At 40.0% G+C, this 20,433-nt stretch overlaps 5 protein-coding genes across 7 annotated transcripts in view; 3 read left to right on the forward strand and 2 right to left on the reverse strand.

Annotated features, from left to right (window-relative positions):
• Window positions 1-1,295: 1,295 nt before the first annotated feature.
• Window positions 1,296-5,372, forward strand: LOC146467724 (uncharacterized). 2 transcript variants are annotated; one of them, XR_014867699.1, is made up of 5 exons: window positions 1,296-1,440; window positions 3,284-3,362; window positions 3,453-3,583; window positions 4,134-4,599; window positions 4,642-5,372. XR_014867699.1 is itself a non-coding variant. In XM_085125693.1 (4 exons), exons 1-4 carry the CDS (start codon window positions 1,405-1,407, stop codon window positions 4,389-4,391), a joined length of 504 nt encoding a protein of 167 aa, XP_084981819.1. In that variant the 5' UTR covers window positions 1,296-1,404; the 3' UTR covers window positions 4,392-5,372. The 2 variants fall into 2 exon arrangements, 1 of the variants encoding a protein (XP_084981819.1); XM_085125693.1 differs by having other exon boundaries at window positions 4,134-5,372.
• Window positions 5,373-5,936: 564 nt separating this feature from the next.
• LOC146467725 (uncharacterized) lies at window positions 5,937-9,477 on the reverse strand. The gene is made up of 4 exons (XM_085125692.1): window positions 9,302-9,477; window positions 8,069-8,156; window positions 7,653-7,759; window positions 5,937-6,541 (listed from the first exon to the last, which is right to left on the reverse strand). The coding sequence occupies exons 1-4, from the start codon at window positions 9,335-9,337 to the stop codon at window positions 6,257-6,259; spliced, it is 516 nt and encodes a 171-aa protein (XP_084981818.1). The 5' UTR covers window positions 9,338-9,477; the 3' UTR covers window positions 5,937-6,256.
• A 269-nt stretch (window positions 9,478-9,746) lies between these two features.
• Window positions 9,747-12,396, reverse strand: LOC146467726 (uncharacterized). Its single transcript, XM_085125694.1, has 4 exons — window positions 12,267-12,396; window positions 11,531-11,609; window positions 10,827-10,936; window positions 9,747-10,215 (listed from the first exon to the last, which is right to left on the reverse strand). Exons 1-4 carry the CDS (start codon window positions 12,300-12,302, stop codon window positions 9,982-9,984), a joined length of 459 nt encoding a protein of 152 aa, XP_084981820.1. The 5' UTR covers window positions 12,303-12,396; the 3' UTR covers window positions 9,747-9,981.
• Window positions 12,397-12,510: 114 nt separating this feature from the next.
• Window positions 12,511-16,620, forward strand: LOC146467727 (uncharacterized). The gene is made up of 4 exons (XM_085125696.1): window positions 12,511-13,673; window positions 14,313-14,394; window positions 14,737-14,846; window positions 15,438-16,620. Exons 1-4 carry the CDS (start codon window positions 13,638-13,640, stop codon window positions 15,657-15,659), a joined length of 450 nt encoding a protein of 149 aa, XP_084981822.1. The 5' UTR covers window positions 12,511-13,637; the 3' UTR covers window positions 15,660-16,620.
• Window positions 16,621-17,698: 1,078 nt separating this feature from the next.
• Window positions 17,699-20,433, forward strand: part of LOC146467728 (uncharacterized) — a 6,833-nt gene continuing 4,098 nt past the window's right edge. The window contains exon 1 of one of the 2 annotated variants that reach the window (XM_085125698.1): window positions 17,699-17,859. In XM_085125698.1, coding sequence (XP_084981824.1) covers window positions 17,824-17,859 — 36 coding nt within the window. In that variant the 5' untranslated portion in view covers window positions 17,699-17,823. Of the gene's footprint in view, window positions 17,860-19,839; window positions 20,012-20,433 lie in introns of those variants that run through there. The other variant, XM_085125697.1, reaches the window with a different exon arrangement.

Consider the following 20,433-nt stretch of genomic DNA (forward strand, 5'->3'; position numbering starts at 1 on the left):
TGTAGAGGGGTTCTGCTACCTGGGACCATACGTCACCAGAGATACGAAGCAGAAATCAACAGCCGCATCGGTGGCGCTGCTAGCTGCCTCGGAAAACTGCGAAAGCGGGTCTCCCACAGAGAAGCGAAAGCTGAGGTTGGAGAAGAAAATCACAGACTACAAATGCGTGCGTACTGTCAACCTGTTGTAGGGATCCGAGAAGTGGTCAGTCTAAGCGAAGCAGATCACCAGACTTGAGACATTCCATCTGAGAACTTGAGGTGCACGCTGGGGATCAGCTGGAGAGATAGTGTCCAATACCGAGGTCGTGCGACAATGCAGATGATCATCTGCATTTTCTGTGACTTGATTTTCAGCTAAAGAATCCAAACAGATCAAATAAATAAATTGAATATCTTATTATACACTACCCTCAGGGATTTTCAGGGATAATTTACAGCACCGAATGGGGACTTTGCCACACTGCTTGTGACCCAGTTTACAATTGATAAAGAAGGCGTTATGAATGCCCCCTTATGTGTAACGTGAATTTGAGATAGACACTAGGCGTGGTCACTGCCAGACTGATTTATTTCGTTCCTCTGGGAAGCAACATTGTACTCTCTTGGCAGCAAACGATTTAATCTTGTTGAGGCGAATTAGTTGTCCATGAAGAGCCATGTATGTAAACAATCGACAAACGATTCTAGAAAACAGGCGTGGACACGTAATGGCATCCTTGGCATTCTTAAAACATTTGTGCGAACGAACCCTCATTAACCTGAACTAAAGCTAAGTGATCACAAATTTTCAGCACGGCATTTTGAACTCGGTGTTGATAGGCTATGCTCACAGAGAGCTTGAAAGAAACTTCAGAAAAAAAACACCAAAATGTCTTGCATCATCTTAAACTGTTGTCGCACGCAAACTGGGCAAGAATGTTAGCATTTTTAAACAATCCATTTGACAGTTTTAATGAAAGTAGTTAATTGCTGTTTTATTTGTTTATTTTGTCGCATTCACCAATAAAAGGTTTTAGATCCGGTAACTAACAATGAACGTCGCAGACCTGCATGATTGAAATCTCTTCATGAAAAAACTTAGCTGCATTTGAACTGCCGGTGATTATTGCAGAATGTAATTTATTTCTCTTGGTCCAAAGGCTACGAATTATTTGTTACGATCTTCCGGGCTGCAAATATCCGCATTAAAATTTCCATTTACATGTTAAAAAGAGATTTTACTAAATCCGTGCGTTGTTCCGTCAGTTGTTTTTCATCCAATGACGTCACATGTTGTGTTACTACCAGTTTTCAGTTCGGGTCAAAACACGGACAGCTTGAAACGCTAAACACGCGTTCTACGTTCTTCCGCTATTTCTGTGGCGTGCTACTGAATTCAAACGAGTTTGACGCATTCGATGTGATGTCTGTTCAACAGTGTTTAGCTTGTAACGCTGTGGTGAGTCGACCATGTTTTGTTAATCGTTCATTTGTACATTTTTCAGTGCCGTTTGTCTGTGAATACATGTGGTTCAGTTGTCTGGCAAAAACGACCGAATTTACAGCGCTTTGAAATGATGTTTTTTGAAACCCAGTAGCATCGCAGCCGAAGCGTTACTCGCTTCGCTGATTTTAAAGCTAAACGACAAATTGTTCGCTTTCGACCGGGCAACAAAATTCGGTCATTGCTGTAAGATATTGAGTCTACCAGTAACGTTGATTCATGAATATTGTGCAACGTAATTTATGCAGCTTTTTAATAGTCTTAACGCTTGGAAACTTAAGAACCGATAAGACGAAAGGTGCTGTGGCAAAGGCGGCGAACTGATGCGGAAACAGCTGTCGTGTGTAGTCTCGGTGCGCTGCTCTCGCTGTTCAGATGTGTGCAAGATATTCTTGACGAGAAGATACCAGTATGAAAAGACATGTCTCATGACTCCCATATCCTCTGGCTAAGAAGCCTCCTGTGAACGAGCCAGACGGTCAGACGGACATTACATTTACGAATTAATAAGTCAAATTTAACAACAAAGACAAACTTGCATCTAAGTTCACAAGCTTTCCTCTTCAGCCCAGCCGGAACTTCCGCTGAAGTTGATCGCCAGAAGCCGTGTTCCTGAGTTCCAACGAACCGAGTAATCGTGCCATTCAAGTGTAGCCAAACTCAAACAAGCGAGCTTTAAAACTTTCAGAACCTAATAAGAGGAATCACGTACAGTCTTAGCAGACTTTACAAAATGGACTGAAACTCTAGCAGCAGCGCCACAATAAAGTACCGCGCAACAGCCTTCCTTTGAATGGTCACACCTTTCATTCACACGGTCATGTAAAAGTTAGAACCATCTTGTGCAGTATAACGGGAAAGTATTGCTCAGTGACTTTTAAAAAGTAGTCACACTTTTATGCATCCACGAACTTCAGGCCACAGAGTAAATACAAAAGTTACACCCACCTTGTACAGAACAACTAGTAAACAGTACCACAGCAAAGTACTGTACTCCCGATAGCTGACTGTCACATCAGGAGAGGTTAGAAATCCAGGGCAATGCGGGCGGGGAGTTGGATAACAAGTACTAAATCCGGAGTTTGCTAAGGTGGGAAAAACACTACCCATTTGTTTGGTAAATGGTTTAATAATCTTTTTTATCGCGCACGAAATCAGAGGCCAAAAGCGAAAGAACGCCGGATTACGCGCAAGAAAACAATACCGTAACATTTTCCGTCTACAATATATAAACTCCCCACATCCCAGACGCTAAAATCCTTCCAATTATAAGCCGGCTGCTTCGTGAACCCATGAGAATATTATTTGCCGGGAAATTCGATTCCTCCACCTTGAATAAAAATGTACAGTATCAAATTTCGACAAAAAGTCTAAATTCTTGATTGATCAGTTTATAAACTTTGCTTTGATATAGTTGCTACTGTTTAGACGAAATGTTGTTATCATACTGGAGTACAGTGTCTGTTATCAGATCTGTGTTGAAAGTGAGTTTTAACTGTCATCTCACGTCAATTATTCTCATTTGCATTTTGAACATTTTCAGGCGTAAAATGCTATTCAATTAATGTGAATTAAAAATGCAACGGAGTTTGGAAAAATCCTTCCAATAGTGTATTAAAGCCCTGGTTCCCCACTCGCTCCCCCTGAGTAAGTCTGCAAAAACGTCCTTCGCCAGGGATTCTGAGGAGAGACCCTGTTTCACGAGGAAAACAACATACCCTTCTCCACTCTCAAAACTCTAAATAAATAATAGTTTTTTCTTTTCTTCCTTGTCTCGTTTCTCTTTGGACTCTGTCAGGTTCCCAAAACAAACAAGACGTGTGAATGCGGTCGCGTGTTTGAAGATGTAAAGCAAATCGCAGGAAAACGATTTTCAGGTTAGAACTAATGTCTCGGAATATATTGATCATCTCGCGAAAGTATATTTTTTGTACCTCTCTTTTCGATCACGCTTCTTTTCTTTGTAGAATATCGGGCCGAGTTGTACTGGCGACTGGAAAGCAAACGTATGAAGGCATTGTCAAAGGAGAACACGCCATTTAACGGCGTGTCTGCTGACCAAAACAACAATTTGGATCATGAAGAATTGAATGAAGCGGTAAGTGATAATTAAACTCAAAAATAGGACAACATGACTGTCTTACTCTCTCGCTGACCGACTGAGCTACTGACTGATCGACTGAATGACCGACCGATCGACCGACTGCGACCGACCGACTGACTGACTGACTGACTGACTGACTGACTGACTGACCGAACAACGAGGTTGCGACCGACCAATCGACTGACACAACAGTTACAGAGTGAATGACTGACCGATCGACCAACCAACCTACTGACTGACTGAATGACCGACCGACCGACCAACCGACTTACTGCCTGACTGACTGACTAATGTACTGACCGATCGACCGACTAACCGATTGGCCAACTGACCGACTGACTGACTGACTGACTGATTTACTGACTGACTGACTGACTGACTGACTGACTGACTGACTGACTGACTGACTAACTGACTGAGTGATCATGAATGACTGATTGATTGAATGACTGACAGACTCACTCACTCAGCCACTGGGTTGGTCGGTTGCCTGTATGGTCAATTGTCGTACTGATTGATTGACTGTTTGCCTAACTGTAAACAGGTCGTCGACAGGCCAACTGGTGTGATATCAAAACCAATCCAAGTGTCCAAGAAGAGAATGTTTCGGCGCAGAGTTGAAGGCCTGTATCCTACCAGTAAAAAACTCACCAAGCCATCACACGGGATCTATCCGTGCCCAGAACCCACCAATGAGAAAAGAGTTTCCCCTGAAGAATTGCGGAGGTTCTCCAAAGCGCTGGAGGAAATCAACAAAAAGATTCTCTCACAGAATATGGTGTGGAAAAATTTTCTCAGCTAATTAAGACTTCGGCAACATTCGTCAACGAGCCTGAACATCTGTAAGAACTGGACTAAGACATTTGCTTTAAATTACAGTTCATTTGTCTTCATTAAGCTTAGGCAACATGAGTTTGAGATGTTCGTCCATTCTGCAGAGGTTCCCGTTCAAGTCGGTCTTAGTTCAGGTGTGTAAACTTAGCAGGCCGTAGTTGCCCTATAGTGCAGAGGTCAAGGGAAGATTATACGGTAAGCCACCCATCTTGGGTCAGCAAAAGGAAATGCACACGAGAAAACTAAACAAAAACCGCGGCAACGACAACAACATCCAAATTGGTTTCCGTGAGGTTCAGTGAAGAGGCTCTTGTAGTTTTTCTCCCTTCAGCCTCTCGCTATTGTCGACTGCGTATTTTCAAACTGTTTTCCATCGATCATTTTATACATATGTCTCAATATAGGGTTTAACTACAAAGTTGTTTAAACTTGAAAAATACGCCATATTCGGTTTACATTGCGTTGTGACATCGTAAATGTGATTTCTACAAAGTCTCCCAAACATTACATAAACCATAGTGAAAAATATAGAAACCGTCAATTGGAAAACTAATGGCTGACAGTTGACTGACGTTTACATGGAGATTCAAAGCTAAAATTTTCAGAAACGATCTTCGTTCTTCGTTCAAGTAGAGTATTCCTCGTTGGTTAAGTTATTCATTTTTGCGAACAACTCTGTGTGATACAGTCTTCTCGGGCAGCGGTTAGTTGCCAGGGCAACTGGGAAGTTTGAAGAATGCGAGGTTGAAAAGACTAAAATGATGCTTACAAAATTGCAAATAAGACGACGTTTAGTTGTGCAAGGTGCACTAGTTAGTCGATAACTAAGTACAAAACTGGTGTGAGTACTGTGACAAGTTTGTGGCAAAGTATTTAAAAATATAATAATAAAGTAACAAAGATAGAATTGTATTCGTGTTTCAACAATAAAATTTCTGTAGTTTCTGCAGTCGTGCCGCGCTTACAGTGTGTAGCCGTGGTGCTGTAATTGTCTGTTCGATCGAAAGATTGGACGCTTGGTGGTTCAGCGTTGATCTCTTCAATCTGATTCCCTGTTGCGTTTCTTTAGACAAGAAAATCCTGGGGAGGAGAGAAGTACTCAGGTATATTAGTGACACTGAGGTAAAAACAAGTCCAAGTCAAACAAGTCCCAAACAAGTCCCATAAGGCTAAACCAGGACCCCCTAAAAATCCTATTAGGCTACAATTGAACCGAAAAAGTCCAAGGACCCGGAAGGTAACCTCCAAAAGTCTATTCTTCTTCGTATTAATACCTCAAAAAGATCCAACATTTCTGAACCAAAAAATTCTCCAGTCGCTAATTTCAAACCCAAAAAGCTCTTCGCATCTCCCCGTTACTAATATACCTAAGTACCACCCCTCCCCAGGGGGAAGAAACTTGCACATTGTCCTTCTCAGGCTACCCAGGTGGATAAATGGGTCCCAGCAAACCATTTAAGCTAGTTCAACTGGTATTATAATTGTTTTGTTTTGACTGAATTTGAAATAGACCGAGGCTGAAATTGAGGTTTTAATTGATAACTCTAATTCATTTTTACAATAATAACGAGTTACAAAATAAATAAATAATCGTCTTGATTTACTATCCTGGAAAGTCAGTAATTTTGTTTATTGAAGCATATGCTAAACAGCATGTTTTAATCTTGAAAGCAAACAGATAATTAACTGATGACTTGTAACCGATAGTCCATAAGTCATCAGTAAGTAAGAAGAACTTGCTCTCATTTTTGCAAAAGAGCACTAAAAGTAATTGACTTCAAACAATTTCCGATCATCTCCGATAATTTCTGACGATTACCGATCGGAAAGGTGCTAGCGCCGAGCTCGAGTGTCCAAAGTAAACCATAACAAATTTTGCGAGGTGAGCCGTTTGTTTATCTCTGCCAGAGCGCTAGGAAATCTCCGTAGAAGACTTTGTAAGATTTTGGTTTCCGTCATGTCCAACTTTGCCTTCCCAATCTGCGGTTGGCTCACTGGTCGTCGAATCACCTTGGCTCTTGTAAAAGGTTCCTTCGTTCTTTGGCTGGAGTTTCGTCTGATGATTTTTTCCGTGTTGGCATGTTTGTGGCGTTCGACTTTAACACTGCAGGACTGATGCTGTGAAATCAGAAGAAGTGAACTGAACATTACCTTGAAAGGAAAACTTAACCGATTGTGGGAGCAAAGGGTGTTTTTGGGAAATCTTAAGAGCCATTCCAAGACATTCCGACTTCCTATGATGGCCCAATCAAGGATTGACACGAGCACTGGGGAGTTAAGGGAAAGTTTTTTTACATCACGTGGCAACAAAGGGACGTATATGATGTTTTAATGGGCCTTTACCGAGTTGTTTTGAATCTCATTCTGAAAGCGAGGCTAAGTGCAAAGCTTTCGATACGAAAATTAGTTTTGTTTCCATATCAATAAAAACTAATTTTCATAATAATAACTTTGCATTTAGCCTCGCTTTCATAATGAGGTTCAAAGCAACTCGGAAGCCAATCCAAGACTTTCCGAGCACAGGAGAGTTAAGGGAAAGTTTTTACATCACGTGACAGCAAAAGAGACATATATGATATTCTAATTTCAGTTGATTCCGTCTTTATTTGTATTCGCATCAGCAGAGGGCATAAAACTGATTCACTACTGACTCTGGTTGAGGCGTCATTTCTACCGGGCATTTTTCGTAGTTCAGAGCAAGGTGTATAGCTCAGCGGTGTAGGTTCCTGAAAAATTCCTTTTTGTCATTCATTTTGACTTTGACTACTTTAAAGCTGTTATTTAAATTAAGCAATGGGAACGCTTTTTAACAATTTAAGACAAACATACCTTGGTTCACTTTTTAACCTGGATTGTTATAACTGTTTACCGCCTTCTGAAAAACCTGGATCTGGCGTGCCTGCCTTAAAACTCACGGAAACATTTCGACTCGGAAAAATGTTTTAACTGCACCATGTTCATGATTATCTGAAATTCGATTTCCAATAATTTTGAAAGCTACAACGCTAAAGCCCTATAAGATTAAGAAAATCACTGGGTTACTTTGTACGAAAAACTATCCGACAAATCGAAATAATACGGATTTGAAAAGTCTCATGTCCGAAAACTCGTCGGGAATTTTACATTTACATATATTAGGACGGTAAAATCGTTAAGATATCACACCAACTAATGAGGCCTGTACGTGGGGCGAGGTTTCTCGGCTAAAAAAGGTGAACAAAGGCTTTACCTCAGAACGGTTTTGCTCTTGAATTTCCCCGTGGACTTGTTTGTTTTCTCTAATAAGAAGCCTTTGTTTCTTGTTCTCCAGTCGAGAGTATAACTTTGCTCGGTATTCTGAAACAAAGGACATGATAAGCCTGTGTAGAAATCGTGTAGAAGAGAGGGATGGGACGGTGATTCGCTATGATACAGGGATCCCTCTACCTCTCCCCCCCCCCCCCTCCCTTGAAACACATATTTATCCCTTACTGCTAATCACCATTGACCGCTTAGAAGTTGATTAAACACAACATTTGTTTTAATATTAAAGTTGGACTAACTTTCTGCTCATGGTATAAAGTAAATCGCCGCCAAGGCAAGCATCCACCACGAAATGTCAAATTTGTTGGCCACGAAAAATAACCAATAACACATATTGCTTACCAGAAAATCTCTTTCCACCAATCAGCTTTTTCTCTGTGAACACGTGACCACAGGTACAACATCCATCGGTTGAATCTGAGTCAGGGATCTGTTTTAACAAATATTGATAAAAAGAACTGTTAGTAAAACGATTCGCCTCCAGTGATACTTTATTAGTACCCCTGACTGTTTTTAAATATATTTACCTCAAATTTCAGACATCACGGAGATTTACAACAGTTCATATCACGACTCGACTCCCACGCATCCAACATTTGAAACTTGTCAAAAAATTTTCATAACAGCTAAGCGACGGCGAGAGTTTGGAGAAATGCACTTATTTGAATGCACACTGTTACTTCTTGGATATCTCAGTCATCAACCATTACTAAACGTGAAATTCCCGATCAACAGTCCACTATCCCGCTCAATATATCTGAAAGCTTGCAAAGTTTATCTTCTTATCTTTCCAAAGATAAGATGGTCCGATTATTTTCCATCTCAGTTAAAACCTTAACTAAACCTGGATCTCAATGTATAATCGGAAACTGATTAATTACAAACGTGCATGAGTAAACTCTTGAAAAAATTAGTGCATAGAATGAGATAAGAACTGTGCAAAACAATTCTGACTTTTCATGCCACGCAAAACTACTCAATTTTACCGAGAAACTGAAAACAGCGAGCGGCAAATGAAGGATGAACATGACATGGCCATTTCTGCTGTTTGCCGCAAACATAACTTTAAATCTTTCTATATTAATATTTTTCCAGTAAGTTAACATGAGTTAAATGCCATTTAATCCTTAACGACTAACTTTGCTATGAGGTTAGCAGGGTTACACACCTGCCAGCCGCAGTGGAAACCAAGAAAAAAAACCACAATCAACATGAAAATTCAACTTACGGGCCAATCGGCGATTAAGGAGAGAAAATTACGACGTCGATACACAATAAAGCTAGAGAGGCGACGAGATTTGGAGTTTTTGCGGTTCTTGTTTGACCACAAACTTGAGATATTGAACTCAGTTCGTCTACTCTCGTCGGCCTGGCTTGATCGAAACCAAACGTTTGAATCTTTGTACTGAATCTATTAAACTACCACTTGGAAACTACCTAGACTGAGTTTAAAAACTGACAGACTCGATATTTAGCTTTGAAACTTGACCGCACAGGAGTTTATTAGCTGAACTGTCGCTACGAATAAAGTTTGACGTTAAAACATATTGTATAAAGAAAGAAAGATTCACTTACCATGAGATTACAAGCGACACATTGTTGTTGCAACATTGCCGATTTCCTGATCACCTTACATTTTCAGTTCATTTTTCATGCAGTCGGAAATAACGAAAAACGAAGGCGAAAAACGGCCATATTTGAAAACGATCGCGCCATCAGGCAGGCATACAACGCGGCAGCTGACGTCATTAACACCCGCGTTTGCGTGACAGTGGTGTGACAATTATATCAAGCACAACTGTAGCCGTGTTGCGAAGTAACGCAAATGTTAGAAATTACATTACATTATGCTTTTATTACTCTTTTCGCGTGGAAAAAGGACAGAAAACAGAAAGGAAATGCCTTATTACTTGTTTAGATGCCACTATATTAAATTCCTTTTAGAAGCGAGTGAAGTGGCGTTACAGAGAAATTAACGAAACATGAATTGAAAACGCTGTACAAAAAAACACCTGCAACGTTTGTTATTCTTCTCTTTTATTTTTTGTACGACTTAACCAAGTTCCTATGTACACAACCGTGGCATGACCGCCAACTGGTACATCAAACGACAAATCCGTGTAATTATTGGCTTCCTTTGAGCAATGTTATGTAGGAGCGCTGACAGATCTGTATAGGGAGATTTGACTTGAATACAAGTGAACATCCCCGACATTCTTCAACATTCACCCCCAGGTAAAGTAACCTTAGCTGCGTTAGCTTAAAAGCCACACCATGGACTGTCCCATGATCCTTCGGTTTATTTCTTGAAGAGCTCGGGAAAATCGCGCGGCTTCCTCTTCAGGGGACTGGAACAGAGATTGTGTCCTCTTTCCGTAGTGATCTTCTTGTGTGGCGTTTGGGTTTGTTCTTTTCCGTTTTCCTTTGCTTCTCCGAGGTTTAGCACATGATGGCTGGGTACGAGAGATTTTTTTAGGTTTACAAACCGCCTGTAACATAAATAAAAAACAGTGTGAATGCAAATGTTGGCGGCTACGTTTTGTTATTCAGGGAGAGACTCTCTATTAATAAAGTGGATTTTTTGTATACATTAAATTGCACGCCGGGAAATTAAAGGACAAATTTAACTCGATTATACACAGAAGTATGTAGAATATATATGCGGCATTCTAAACCATTAGGCGGCTTCTATAAAAAAAAACCTTGTCGTAAACCTAATTGGCCATGATCCATCTGATCTAAGTAATCCACGTTTAAGATTACTGAAGAGCATTTACTCACTAGTTTCATCGACTTTTTGTACAGCCTTTGTCTTGACAAACTGTAGCGTGACGTGTTGTGTTACATAATAATGAACTCACGTAATAGGACAGCTTAGAGGACAGGCAAAATATCGTTGTGTGACAGCCTCACTGACCAACGTGACACCTCATTACCAACGCACTTTTAGGCAATCTTCCACTCCAATCGTTTCCTGATCACTAACCGCATAAAAATAACGAGCGGTGGGGGAGTCACGAGTGTATATTTAGTAGTCACGCTAGTCACAAAAGGACAATCTCTCGTTGTCCTTCTTCAACCGTCCTATTGCGTGCGTTACCTTATTCTCGTGGACATCATTTGACACCGAGTAACTGAGTTCTTTGTTTACATCTTCAGTCAACTTCGGTCGCTTGGCTTCCAGTCTCGTGTACAGATTTGCGCGATATGCTGGAAGGAATTAAACACAGAGCGTGATGTTTTGACTGTAGATCACAATGGACACAAACAGTTATATTTCCCCTAAATCAGCTAAATACCCCAGCTAAGTGGCCTAACAACGCAGGCGTGGACTACACAGCAGCAGCCACAAGCCAGATCTTCGTCTGCAGGTGGCAGTAGTGTTTCAGACCTGTAATTGCAAGAGAACGCGAGCGAAAGTGTGTTTGATTGAAACATTCCTGGTGTGCATCCTTATCTCTTTTTTCGATGTCTTTCCCACTTCGGAAAATTCCTTTCCATTTGTCCTTTTTCCCTGTTTCCAGTTTCTTAGCAATAGTTGAAAAGAGTCGTGCGGAGTACCTCCTTCGGTTTACACACTGATGTCGGAAAAACTTTGCTTGACGATAATTGGAACCGATTTTATCCCGCAAATAACAAACAACCCTAGACTGACGCTCTGACGAAGCAATAAATGCTCCTAACGTTCAATTGGACTATACAGTATGTTTTAAATAAACGGGTTGGTCGTTTAGCATCGTGACTCGCACAGAGCGCATTCTTTTGGTGCAGCTTAAAACGCAGACGCAGAATTTCCATTTATACCTGAAAATCTTTTCCCTCCAACCTGTCGAACTTCTTCAAAAACGTGCCCACAGGTACAAATCTGCAAAGTTCCTAAAATCTGGTGTCAAAAATATGAAAACAGTTACGGGTGGTCAATAGAAATGTTACAAAAGATCACTGCCCAGTATGGTGGGCTCTCAACTCGAAAAATTTAAAGCGAATGTCATTCTTGTACTCGCTCTCCCTTTGTAAAAAGTAACTCTTCCTTTGATCAAAAAACGGCTATTCCCCGCGTGTTCAGTGCAACTTGCAAACCACATGCGTGCCTCGTGACATAATTTTTGTCGGAAATACAGTATATAAATGCAATGAAAGCTAATTGGTTTCTCGAGGGAAAAGTGTGACTCGGCATTCATTGGTAGTAAAATGACGTCATTCTGCTATTCTTATGTAAATCAACTGGTGTTTGCTGAAGAATAACATATGGAGGACCAACCCCAGAAAAACCAACACTAGCTTAACGAATGGTCAAATATTTAAACTGACTCTTATACCTATATACCCATAGCAATAGCCGATTCGCCTCCCATTATTCAAGCACTGTGACAAAAGCCAAGCCCACAACTGACTTTAAAGCTATAAACGTAACGAAAATAACCTTGCTTACTGACATTTGCATTGCAAAATATTGTATAACACTCAACACTTTGATGCTGCGGCGTCGACTGCCATCCAAAATATGATTTTCTTTCTATTTTGTAGCTTTGATATTTACCGTTGAGTTGCAAGCAAGGCACAGTCTTAGAACCATGTTCGTTCCGTGTACAGTTACAAATGAAGTCTGCTCCGCCCGGTTCAACTGAAAAGGAAGGATGTCGTTTGAGGAACCCTATTTATATCAAGGAGTCACGTGCCTGTCACACAACAAAGGTAATTATTTTACAGTGTCACGTTTCACTACTGTGAGCCGAACAATGAAACGCTAGACAGCTCTTTAGCCTACACTGTTTACCACTGATTTTACTGCTACGCGATTATCGTAATTTTTATTTTGTTAAATGACCTGTTTGCCGATGGAGCGCGTAGTTAAAAGCTATATTAATCGGAATTGAAGGAATTGGCTCTCCGTCCAAACCTGAGTATCAGGCTGATACACGTCTAAAAGATAGAACTAATCACTTCATTTAGTTGTCAAACTAGTTGTAGCATGAAGTGAGTGGGAACACTTTCCAGGTCTAATTTGAATTTGAAAATATTGTTTTTTTGTTTTTTGTTTTTTTGGACAGGAGAAAAACCCTTTATAGAGCAAGGACGAGAAACGACAACAAATTCAACGCACATATGTCAATGGCCTTCCATTTACCACAATTGCCACAATGTAAAGACCCTTTTAAACTTAACAATTTTTTAAACGCTGGTCTCGGCTCGCAAAATTCACGCAGTAACATATTCGGCGGTATCATCAACTTGTCCCGGCCCAAAAAAACCCGGCGTACGATTTGTGACTTCACATACACTCACGCCGGTCGAGAAACAATCGCAAGCTTGACACATTTCTTTTATCTCTTTTGCACTTACCTTTTCCCTTTCAAAGTGTGTTGCTGTTTCGGATTATGCTGTATGGAGGTCCTAGATAAGTAAATCGTTAAGTGTGATTAATTCAGATGACAGCGGCTAGTTAGCAGTATTTTTGCTGTGCAAGGTGGTGCTAACTTTTGTGTCTGTAACTGAAATCCTAAAATCCAGCGACTTATGCTCTTTTAATACCGTAGGGCTGTAACAAGGGAGCTAAACTCATATCATACTTAGTTGATGAAATGGTTTAAAATATCGTGACCGTTTAGCCGCTGTCTATTTCTCAGCCAAAATTTCCTTATAAAGGGTTAGTTTGATCCAGTACATGCATTTCTGAGGTTACCTTGCCCTGATATGGCGTGACTGATAGCCGATACAATGTTCAGTCTGCAAATTTGGTAAGATTTTTCGTGTTGTCAAACGTGATGCTAATTTTGGACGTGACGTCACGAGTTAATGGCTAATATCACTGCGCTGCATAATTCATATCACACGCTCAGTCAAAACAAACGAATCGACTTTTGTGGTGCGCGTTGTTAAGGAATCACAGAGGTCCAAAAAACGTCTAAAAATGGTTCTACAACAATGTCTCTCGTGTAACACTTTGGTGAGTGAAAACTGTTTAGTGCATACAGCCTTTTTTAATCGCCTTTCAGGCAAAATTTTACTCCAGCAATTTTTTCATGGAATTTCAGAGACTGGCCTGCTATTCTTGAGCCACACAAACACTGACCAGATACAATTGTTTTCAACAAAACAAAGCAAAACAACCTTAATTTAAAGTGCTCTTTAAATTATGGTTTGGGATATACGAGTATATACGCAGTGTACCAGCTTATCTAACAACCGATGGTGAGGTACAGGTTTAACGACACGGATCTCTCTTTACCTCAAATGTTTCCACGCATTGAAAGTTATTACTATTACAAGGCTTCTATTTATGGTTGTTTTCTTTGTTCACTGGATTTCAAACAAGAAATGTGTCAGTTCCTGACCAATTTATTATTTTACATGAGGTGAGACGACTTCGAAACCCAGACGAAACCTTTGGAATCACAGTCAACAAAATAGGTTGCCGGTAGATATTGCGAGCATTGATTAAGTGATACTTTGAATTAAATGTTTGCATTAGATGGAATCAACGGCTCAGCGGCGATGTAGATTCTGCGCGGATGTAATTAACCTTGACACGCTATGCCGGATTGCGGGTTACAATTTTTTTACACATCCTTTTCCCCTTAAACAGATAACTCCGTCATCGAGAGCTTGCGTGTGTGGGCATGTCTTGGAAGAGGCGACTCGTTTCATAGGCGGAAAAAGATTCTCGGGTAGGGAATATCTTAAGATGTGTAACACAGTTTTACTTTTCTTAAGCATCGGTTGCCGTCGACTGATTGAATAATGCAAATGGTTCAATAACTTTGCCAGGAATCTGTACAAGTGATCCTTGTAGCTTAATGGCCCTTTAAAAGATGAAAGGCGGTTACGTTTTCAGAGCGGTTCTGTTTATTATACTGTGGTAACTGATTCCGATATTGGTGGTATACTGAAAATCAGTCTATTCAGTAGCTCTTTGCTTTAGTGTCGTTTGTTTTATACATACCTGTTAAATTTGGTAGTAAAATGCTCAAAGTCCTTCCTCACCTTTCCCTATTCTCTGATTCCAACAGAATACCGAGCTAAGCTGTACTCTCGTCTGGAAACTAACCAAACGAAGAGAGAAGCAAGAGTAAATCAACCACAGCGGAGTAGTCATCCACAGCCCCTCAGAGAACCAAAGGTAAATGGTTATCGCAATTCTTTGATAATAGGCGGGGTGATCCGTTCACACCAGAACACTGAAGCTTAGACATTGAAGCATTGGAGCATTGAAGCTTAAGCATGTTTAGCTAACTACTAAACTAAACAAAGTTGCTTGCTGATTTTTTCATCAACTTAAAATTTAGTTCAATGAAAGTACAAGCTTAACCTTTCAGTGTAATGAAGTACTTGAACTCTACGTCTGCTACGTACTTCAAATACAGTATTTTCGTCGCCCCGCAAATACGATCTTTCTCGGGAATATTTTTGTTGTTGTTGTTGTTGTTGTTGTTGTTGTTAAATCTTGCAATTACATGTTATAAAGTTCTTTTGTTTTCAATAAAGCTTTTAAATAAAAAAATATTCTCTGTCAGATTCCAAGTCCGCTATCTCCGATCAGTAGAAACTCGGATTAACTGTAATAATGGTAGTAACCAGTAGTTTCCTTGATATTATCCATGATACAAAAGAGCAAACAACTTTTAAGGTAGCAGATCAACTGTACTATGATTGACTGATGGCCATAAGATAAGGAACTCAAAATTGACGCATATTTTTGCTGTCCCTGTAGGTTCCACTGAGCCGGGCGAACCATTCTTCTGTAAAGAGGAAAAGGAAGAAGCCATTTTCTTGCTTCCGATCAAATCCGTCTTCTGCGCTGAAGAAGCCTCCAAGAATTCCACCGCCAGAGTTGTTGGGAAGATTGCCAAGCGCGCTCGAGGAGATAAACCGAAGGATGATCGCGCAGAACATCATTTGGCTGGCACTGCAAAGAGAGAAGAGAATTAGCTGAGAAATAAATGACGGAAAAATTGAGAAAGTTTTTTAAACAGTTTGTGTCTCATGATAGAAGAGAGGCTGAAGGCAACTTGAGGAGTTGTCTGGCAAGTAAGATACAATGCTGATGAGGCTGCAACACACTAACAATATACACCGCGAATAAAGCAGCTCGTCTTGCTGTACGTCACATGTATAGCTTGAACTGAAACAGCGATCAAGAAGTGTTATGATAACTAAAATGGCATTGCAGACATTAAAGAACGATATTCCTTTTTTGGTGAACAGTACAACCTTATGGCCTCACTGAAAACTGGCCAAAACATCTCAAGACGCGCCTAAGTTGATCGACGCTTCACTTCACACCGGTTGTTCGCAAATCCGGCTGAGTATGACACGGGCAAACTTTATACTTTTGCGCAATCCATCCAGAATTCGTCTCATTCCCAGCTGCAGCCTGTTGACCTTAATTCTTTCCTTAAACTTCTCTCTGGCGTTAAAATGTAAACGAAAAAAGACACAGACACAAAAGGATAAGTCGAGGCAAAATTGCAATACAGTCAAAAACGGGGTTTCACTGCCTGTATTCAGTCTTAAAATAAGTGTATGTCTTGAATAAACATTCTTCCCTGAAAACCCCAAGGCGTTCATTTCATTCTTGGGTGTGAATTGGAGGAAGGCGTTTTAGTGAAAGAGGGTATTCAAGTACATGCAGCATCTTTGAGACACGCGGTTCTAGGCAAACAAGAACTTGCCAACACAAGAAAGCGTTAAAAAGTTGTTAAGTGGAATGGAAACTAGTTCTACTGCTTTTGTAGGTCAACAGTTTTCTAAAATTTTTACCGCCCATGTGGCATCTGCGACACTTTACAATGTAAAGTCGGTTACAATTCAGTTATTTTCAAGTTTTAATAGTGCCATCAACGTTCATAGAACAAACCGGCTTTATTAAATAACTTCGTTTGAACATGGCGAAGATGATTTTTCACGTCCTCCTCCTTATTTGATTCGGATTCTTCTGATTAGAGCGAACTGAAATAAAGCACTGTAATTTTTTTATTTGTCATCTTCGGATAGGTATAAACCAATAAAAGACTCGATGACTCCGCATGACAATCGATGATTATTTCCAGTTACAGTCAGTTTCAGTTATAAACATATCAAGGAGATTAAAATAGGTGGTTATAATACCAATCAAAACGTATAGGCCATGTAATGTTATGAGGGATAACAGACAAGAACGCTAAACGACGAACCCTCGTGATTACCAGTTGTTTATTCCGAACACTCCTTTAACACTTTTTAACAGAACGAAAGAGGTTCGCTAGGGAAAAAGAAAACGAGAAAACTTATGAACATATAATAGAAATAACGTAAACCGGGAACGAATAAAAAAGTACGAGCAGAAATAAGTCTTACCGAATGTTTGTACTGGCAAGCGGGAAACACGTTCACAACTTGAACCGAAAATTACAGCATCAAACTGAAATGACTGTGAAAACTAACGACTAAATTTCCTGCGCTTGCCTATATATATATTTGTACTAATTAGTCCCTTAGGGAAGCAAAATAACGAAAAGCTCTACACACAAGTGAAAACACGGATGCGAAACAAACAAAGTGGTAGAAGAATGCCACGCAGTAAATAACAGTCCGCAACAAATGTGCTTGTCAAGAACTTTTGAATCTGGGGTCAAGGTACTAAAAGCTATGATAGCTTCTTACAATTACTGAAGCTGTTTGGTGTCCAATGACAGAATGACAAATTGGACTCTTCTTCAGCTTTTTTAATTTTATACGCTCTCAACGGGAATAATAACTGAAATGGTTGGCCCTAAAAAAAAAAAAAGATAAAAAAAATCTTCTTTTCCGCTTGTTTTCAACTAGCAAAGGTGTGAACTACCGCTACATCCGGTGCGTAGTAGTAGTATTGATTGACATCAGTTACTTCTTACTTCTGGGAGAAAAGCCCCAAAATGGTATTTCAATGAAATAACAAGCCATTCAAATTGGCATTTGATGTCAAATGAATAACGCCAACGCACATCCGAGATACTTCCCACTGAGCCCATGATGCAGTGCGCTCTTAGAAAAGAGTTCTGTTATCAATCACTTGATACGGAAAATTTATTGTAACCATTTCACAGCTAGCTAGAGGTCCCAAAACTCGAGGCTCAACTATGGCTTTAAAACAATGTATTGCGTGTAATATGTTGGTAAGTCATTAACAAATTTCAAATTTAGTCCTCAAAACTAGTCATTATAACGCAACATTATTGTAATTTAATTATAGTTTACCTTATCGAAATCTTTTGTGCCTGCTCTTTTCAAGGTGAAAAGAATGTTCCCTACAACTCAGATTTAGTAAAGGAAGAACTTCAGTTTTCCTACATTTACGCGTACACGGTGTAAACTAAGTTTGGGAAAAATATTTTATTTAAGTAGTTAACTATTCTTTCCAGTGCATCATTTCAGCTTATACGTATTTCTCTGCTCTGTTCGGTTAACAAAACCAGTAGCGTTCTAGAGAACGCAAATCACTCTTTAATTACTTCTGTAATTTCTTTTTACCCCTAAGTCTGTAGGTACAATGTACTAAGACAAATGAGAGCTATTGTGAAGTACTTTTCAGCGGTACTGTTCCTTTTACCATATTTCAAAATCCACGGGTGAAACAACATGCAACAATTAAAATCAGCTTTAGAGAACGCCAGTTTCCTTCCGGTAATTTACTCCTCCGTGTATTAACCAGCTAAACAGTAAATTTATAAGCTTTTATTAGGACACAGAGACGTTGTTTTTCTTGTGTGTGACGCCCAGAGGTGGAAACATTCCTCGTTCGCCGCACCCTGTTCCACCGTGACCTTATGCTAGCAAATTTTTGGCCGCAATAATAATTAAAACCAATAAACTCGATAAACTAGTCGCCGATTGACAAACCCACAAATTTTACCTATTTAGATAACCCAGTTTAATAGAATTCTGGAATCCGCCTTTTTATCGTAGTCCTCTGTCGCGTTTCTCTTGATTCTTTCTAAGTAATTTTAAATTCCAGTACACTTCGGATACGACACTGACATTCCGCTATCTCAAACGTAACAATATTTCCTTTCTTGAGTGCTTGAGATAGTGCGTCACTGTATATTATTTTGAGGTCGAGAAGAACACAAGTCCCAATTAATAGCTCCGCTTAAATTAGTCCACTGCCAAACGTAAATGAAATTCCGAATTGATAACTTGACATTCGATCGTTAATCCTTCGTCTCTTCGCGCTGTTAAGTTTGCTGTAACCCGCTGTATAGATTGACTCCAACCTAGACTGCTAGCCATCCCTTTGTTCATACATGCAGTACGTCCGCGATCGCACGAGTTATCTGGCATACGACCGAGGCCGCGAAAAAAAAAACGAATTGCCGGTGAGCCTCCCGCTTGACAATCCAGAAAGGCAACCATTCGCAACCTAACTCTAGGCTCTAGCTGGGTTATAAACAATCAAGAAGACACTGATAAAGTTCTAGCGATCTTTTGAAATATTTCGCCTAGGTGGTCAGTTAATTTATCCTACGAGCCAACAAAACGCAGTTTTCCGTTATCATATTTTATGTCAATACTTGATATAGTCAGGGTGGCAAGCGTAGCCTTATTCGGTGGCGTTGTTCCGGTTGTTCTAGAATCACAGGCAATACTGCCAGCTAAAGGCAGAAAAAACGGAAAAAAACTTAGTTAAACATGAATTCTTCAACGAAATCTCCTCGCTCTCATTTATGATAAAATATCACTGAACAATAAAGTCTTTCTTTTTCTGATGATGCCGTTGATCGGCGAAAGCTTGGATTTTAGTTTTTACTTTTAAACAGCAGTTTAAGGCATCAATTGAACAGTTTTATATATTTTCTTTCTTTTTCATTTATCATAAAATAACAACCATTGTTGTCCGTCTGTTGATTTTTCGTCTTGGTAATGGCATTGCCTTGATGAACAATTCATTTGAGGCAATCGAGACGTCTTATATTTGTCATGGCTATTTGGCCGTGTGCCTCGCAAAAAAAAGGACAGTCAAAACAGTTTGCCCACAGGCCTATCGCCGTTTATCATATGGCACCGACGTGAATATGTTAACATGGTTCGCAAAATTATGTCTGACGTGGAAATGCGTTTCATTTTGAATCATGAGTAGTAAGACAGTTACCTGTCTTGTTTGTAATAAATTCTTTTTGTGAATGACGTCACTATGCGGCTTGTGGCTTATTATCAGTGGCTTATTTTGAGTGAGCCAGTCGCTATTTTAACCAAGAAGCTGACAGACGAATTTGTGATATTCAAGGCAACAACATGGTCCTCCAACAATGCTTGGCCTGCAATACAGTGGTAAGAAATATCTAAACTGAGCGGTAGATCAGCTTCGGTTTCGCTTCAATCCGCTCCTACAGCTGTCCTTGTCTGGGTAAAATTCAAATTTGGCGTGGAAGTGCTAATTTTAATAATTCTGTTCAAAGAATCTGTCAGCATATAGTTCGTAATTACCGCTTTTCTCGTCTAGAGCGAGTTTTCGTCTTTATTATAGCTGTTTTCTAAAAGATTTTTCAACTAAAGCCCGAGTTATATCGAACAGTTCGTTGTCCACATTTGGTGTATCGGCGAACTGATTCGGTTATTACATGGTATGTCTGAGGAATGAAGATAGGGCGGCCCTCCCATCGACAAACACGCGTGTTGGCCATGGGCTAGCCGCGTAACCCACACTAGTACTATTTTAAGAAATTCGATAACTGAAAAAAGCAGTGATGAAA

The sequence above is a fragment of the Pavona decussata genome, unplaced genomic scaffold (assembly GCF_977016875.1).
Source record: "Pavona decussata unplaced genomic scaffold, jaPavDecu1.1 SCAFFOLD_134, whole genome shotgun sequence".
Lineage (NCBI taxonomy): Eukaryota > Metazoa > Cnidaria > Anthozoa > Scleractinia > Agariciidae > Pavona > Pavona decussata.

Bases quoted from the DNA above. Each gene is read 5' to 3' on its own strand.
- LOC146467727 (XM_085125696.1), top strand. From the start codon at position 13,638: ATGGTTCTACAACAATGTCTCTCGTGTAACACTTTG. The intron at 13,674-14,312 runs GTGAGTGAAAAC...CCCCTTAAACAG, and splicing joins GTCTCTCGTGTAACACTTTG to ATAACTCCGTCATCGAGAGC. The intron at 14,847-15,437 runs GTAAATGGTTAT...CTGTCCCTGTAG, and splicing joins AGCCCCTCAGAGAACCAAAG to GTTCCACTGAGCCGGGCGAA.
- LOC146467725 (XM_085125692.1), bottom strand. From the start codon at position 9,337: ATGTTGCAACAACAATGTGTCGCTTGTAATCTCATG. The intron at 8,157-9,301 runs GTAAGTGAATCT...TTGTTAAAACAG, and splicing joins GTGTCGCTTGTAATCTCATG to ATCCCTGACTCAGATTCAAC. The intron at 6,542-7,652 runs GTAAAGCCTTTG...CTGATTTCACAG, and splicing joins AAGAGCAAAACCGTTCTGAG to CATCAGTCCTGCAGTGTTAA.
- LOC146467726 (XM_085125694.1), bottom strand. From the start codon at position 12,302: ATGGTTCTAAGACTGTGCCTTGCTTGCAACTCAACG. The intron at 10,937-11,530 runs GTATAAATGGAA...AATTCCTTCCAG, and splicing joins TGGAGGGAAAAGATTTTCAG to CATATCGCGCAAATCTGTAC. The intron at 10,216-10,826 runs GTAACGCACGCA...TTTATGTTACAG, and splicing joins ATGATGTCCACGAGAATAAG to GCGGTTTGTAAACCTAAAAA.
- LOC146467724 (XM_085125693.1), top strand. From the start codon at position 1,405: ATGTCTGTTCAACAGTGTTTAGCTTGTAACGCTGTG. The intron at 1,441-3,283 runs GTGAGTCGACCA...GGACTCTGTCAG, and splicing joins GTTTAGCTTGTAACGCTGTG to GTTCCCAAAACAAACAAGAC. The intron at 3,584-4,133 runs GTAAGTGATAAT...AACTGTAAACAG, and splicing joins ATGAAGAATTGAATGAAGCG to GTCGTCGACAGGCCAACTGG.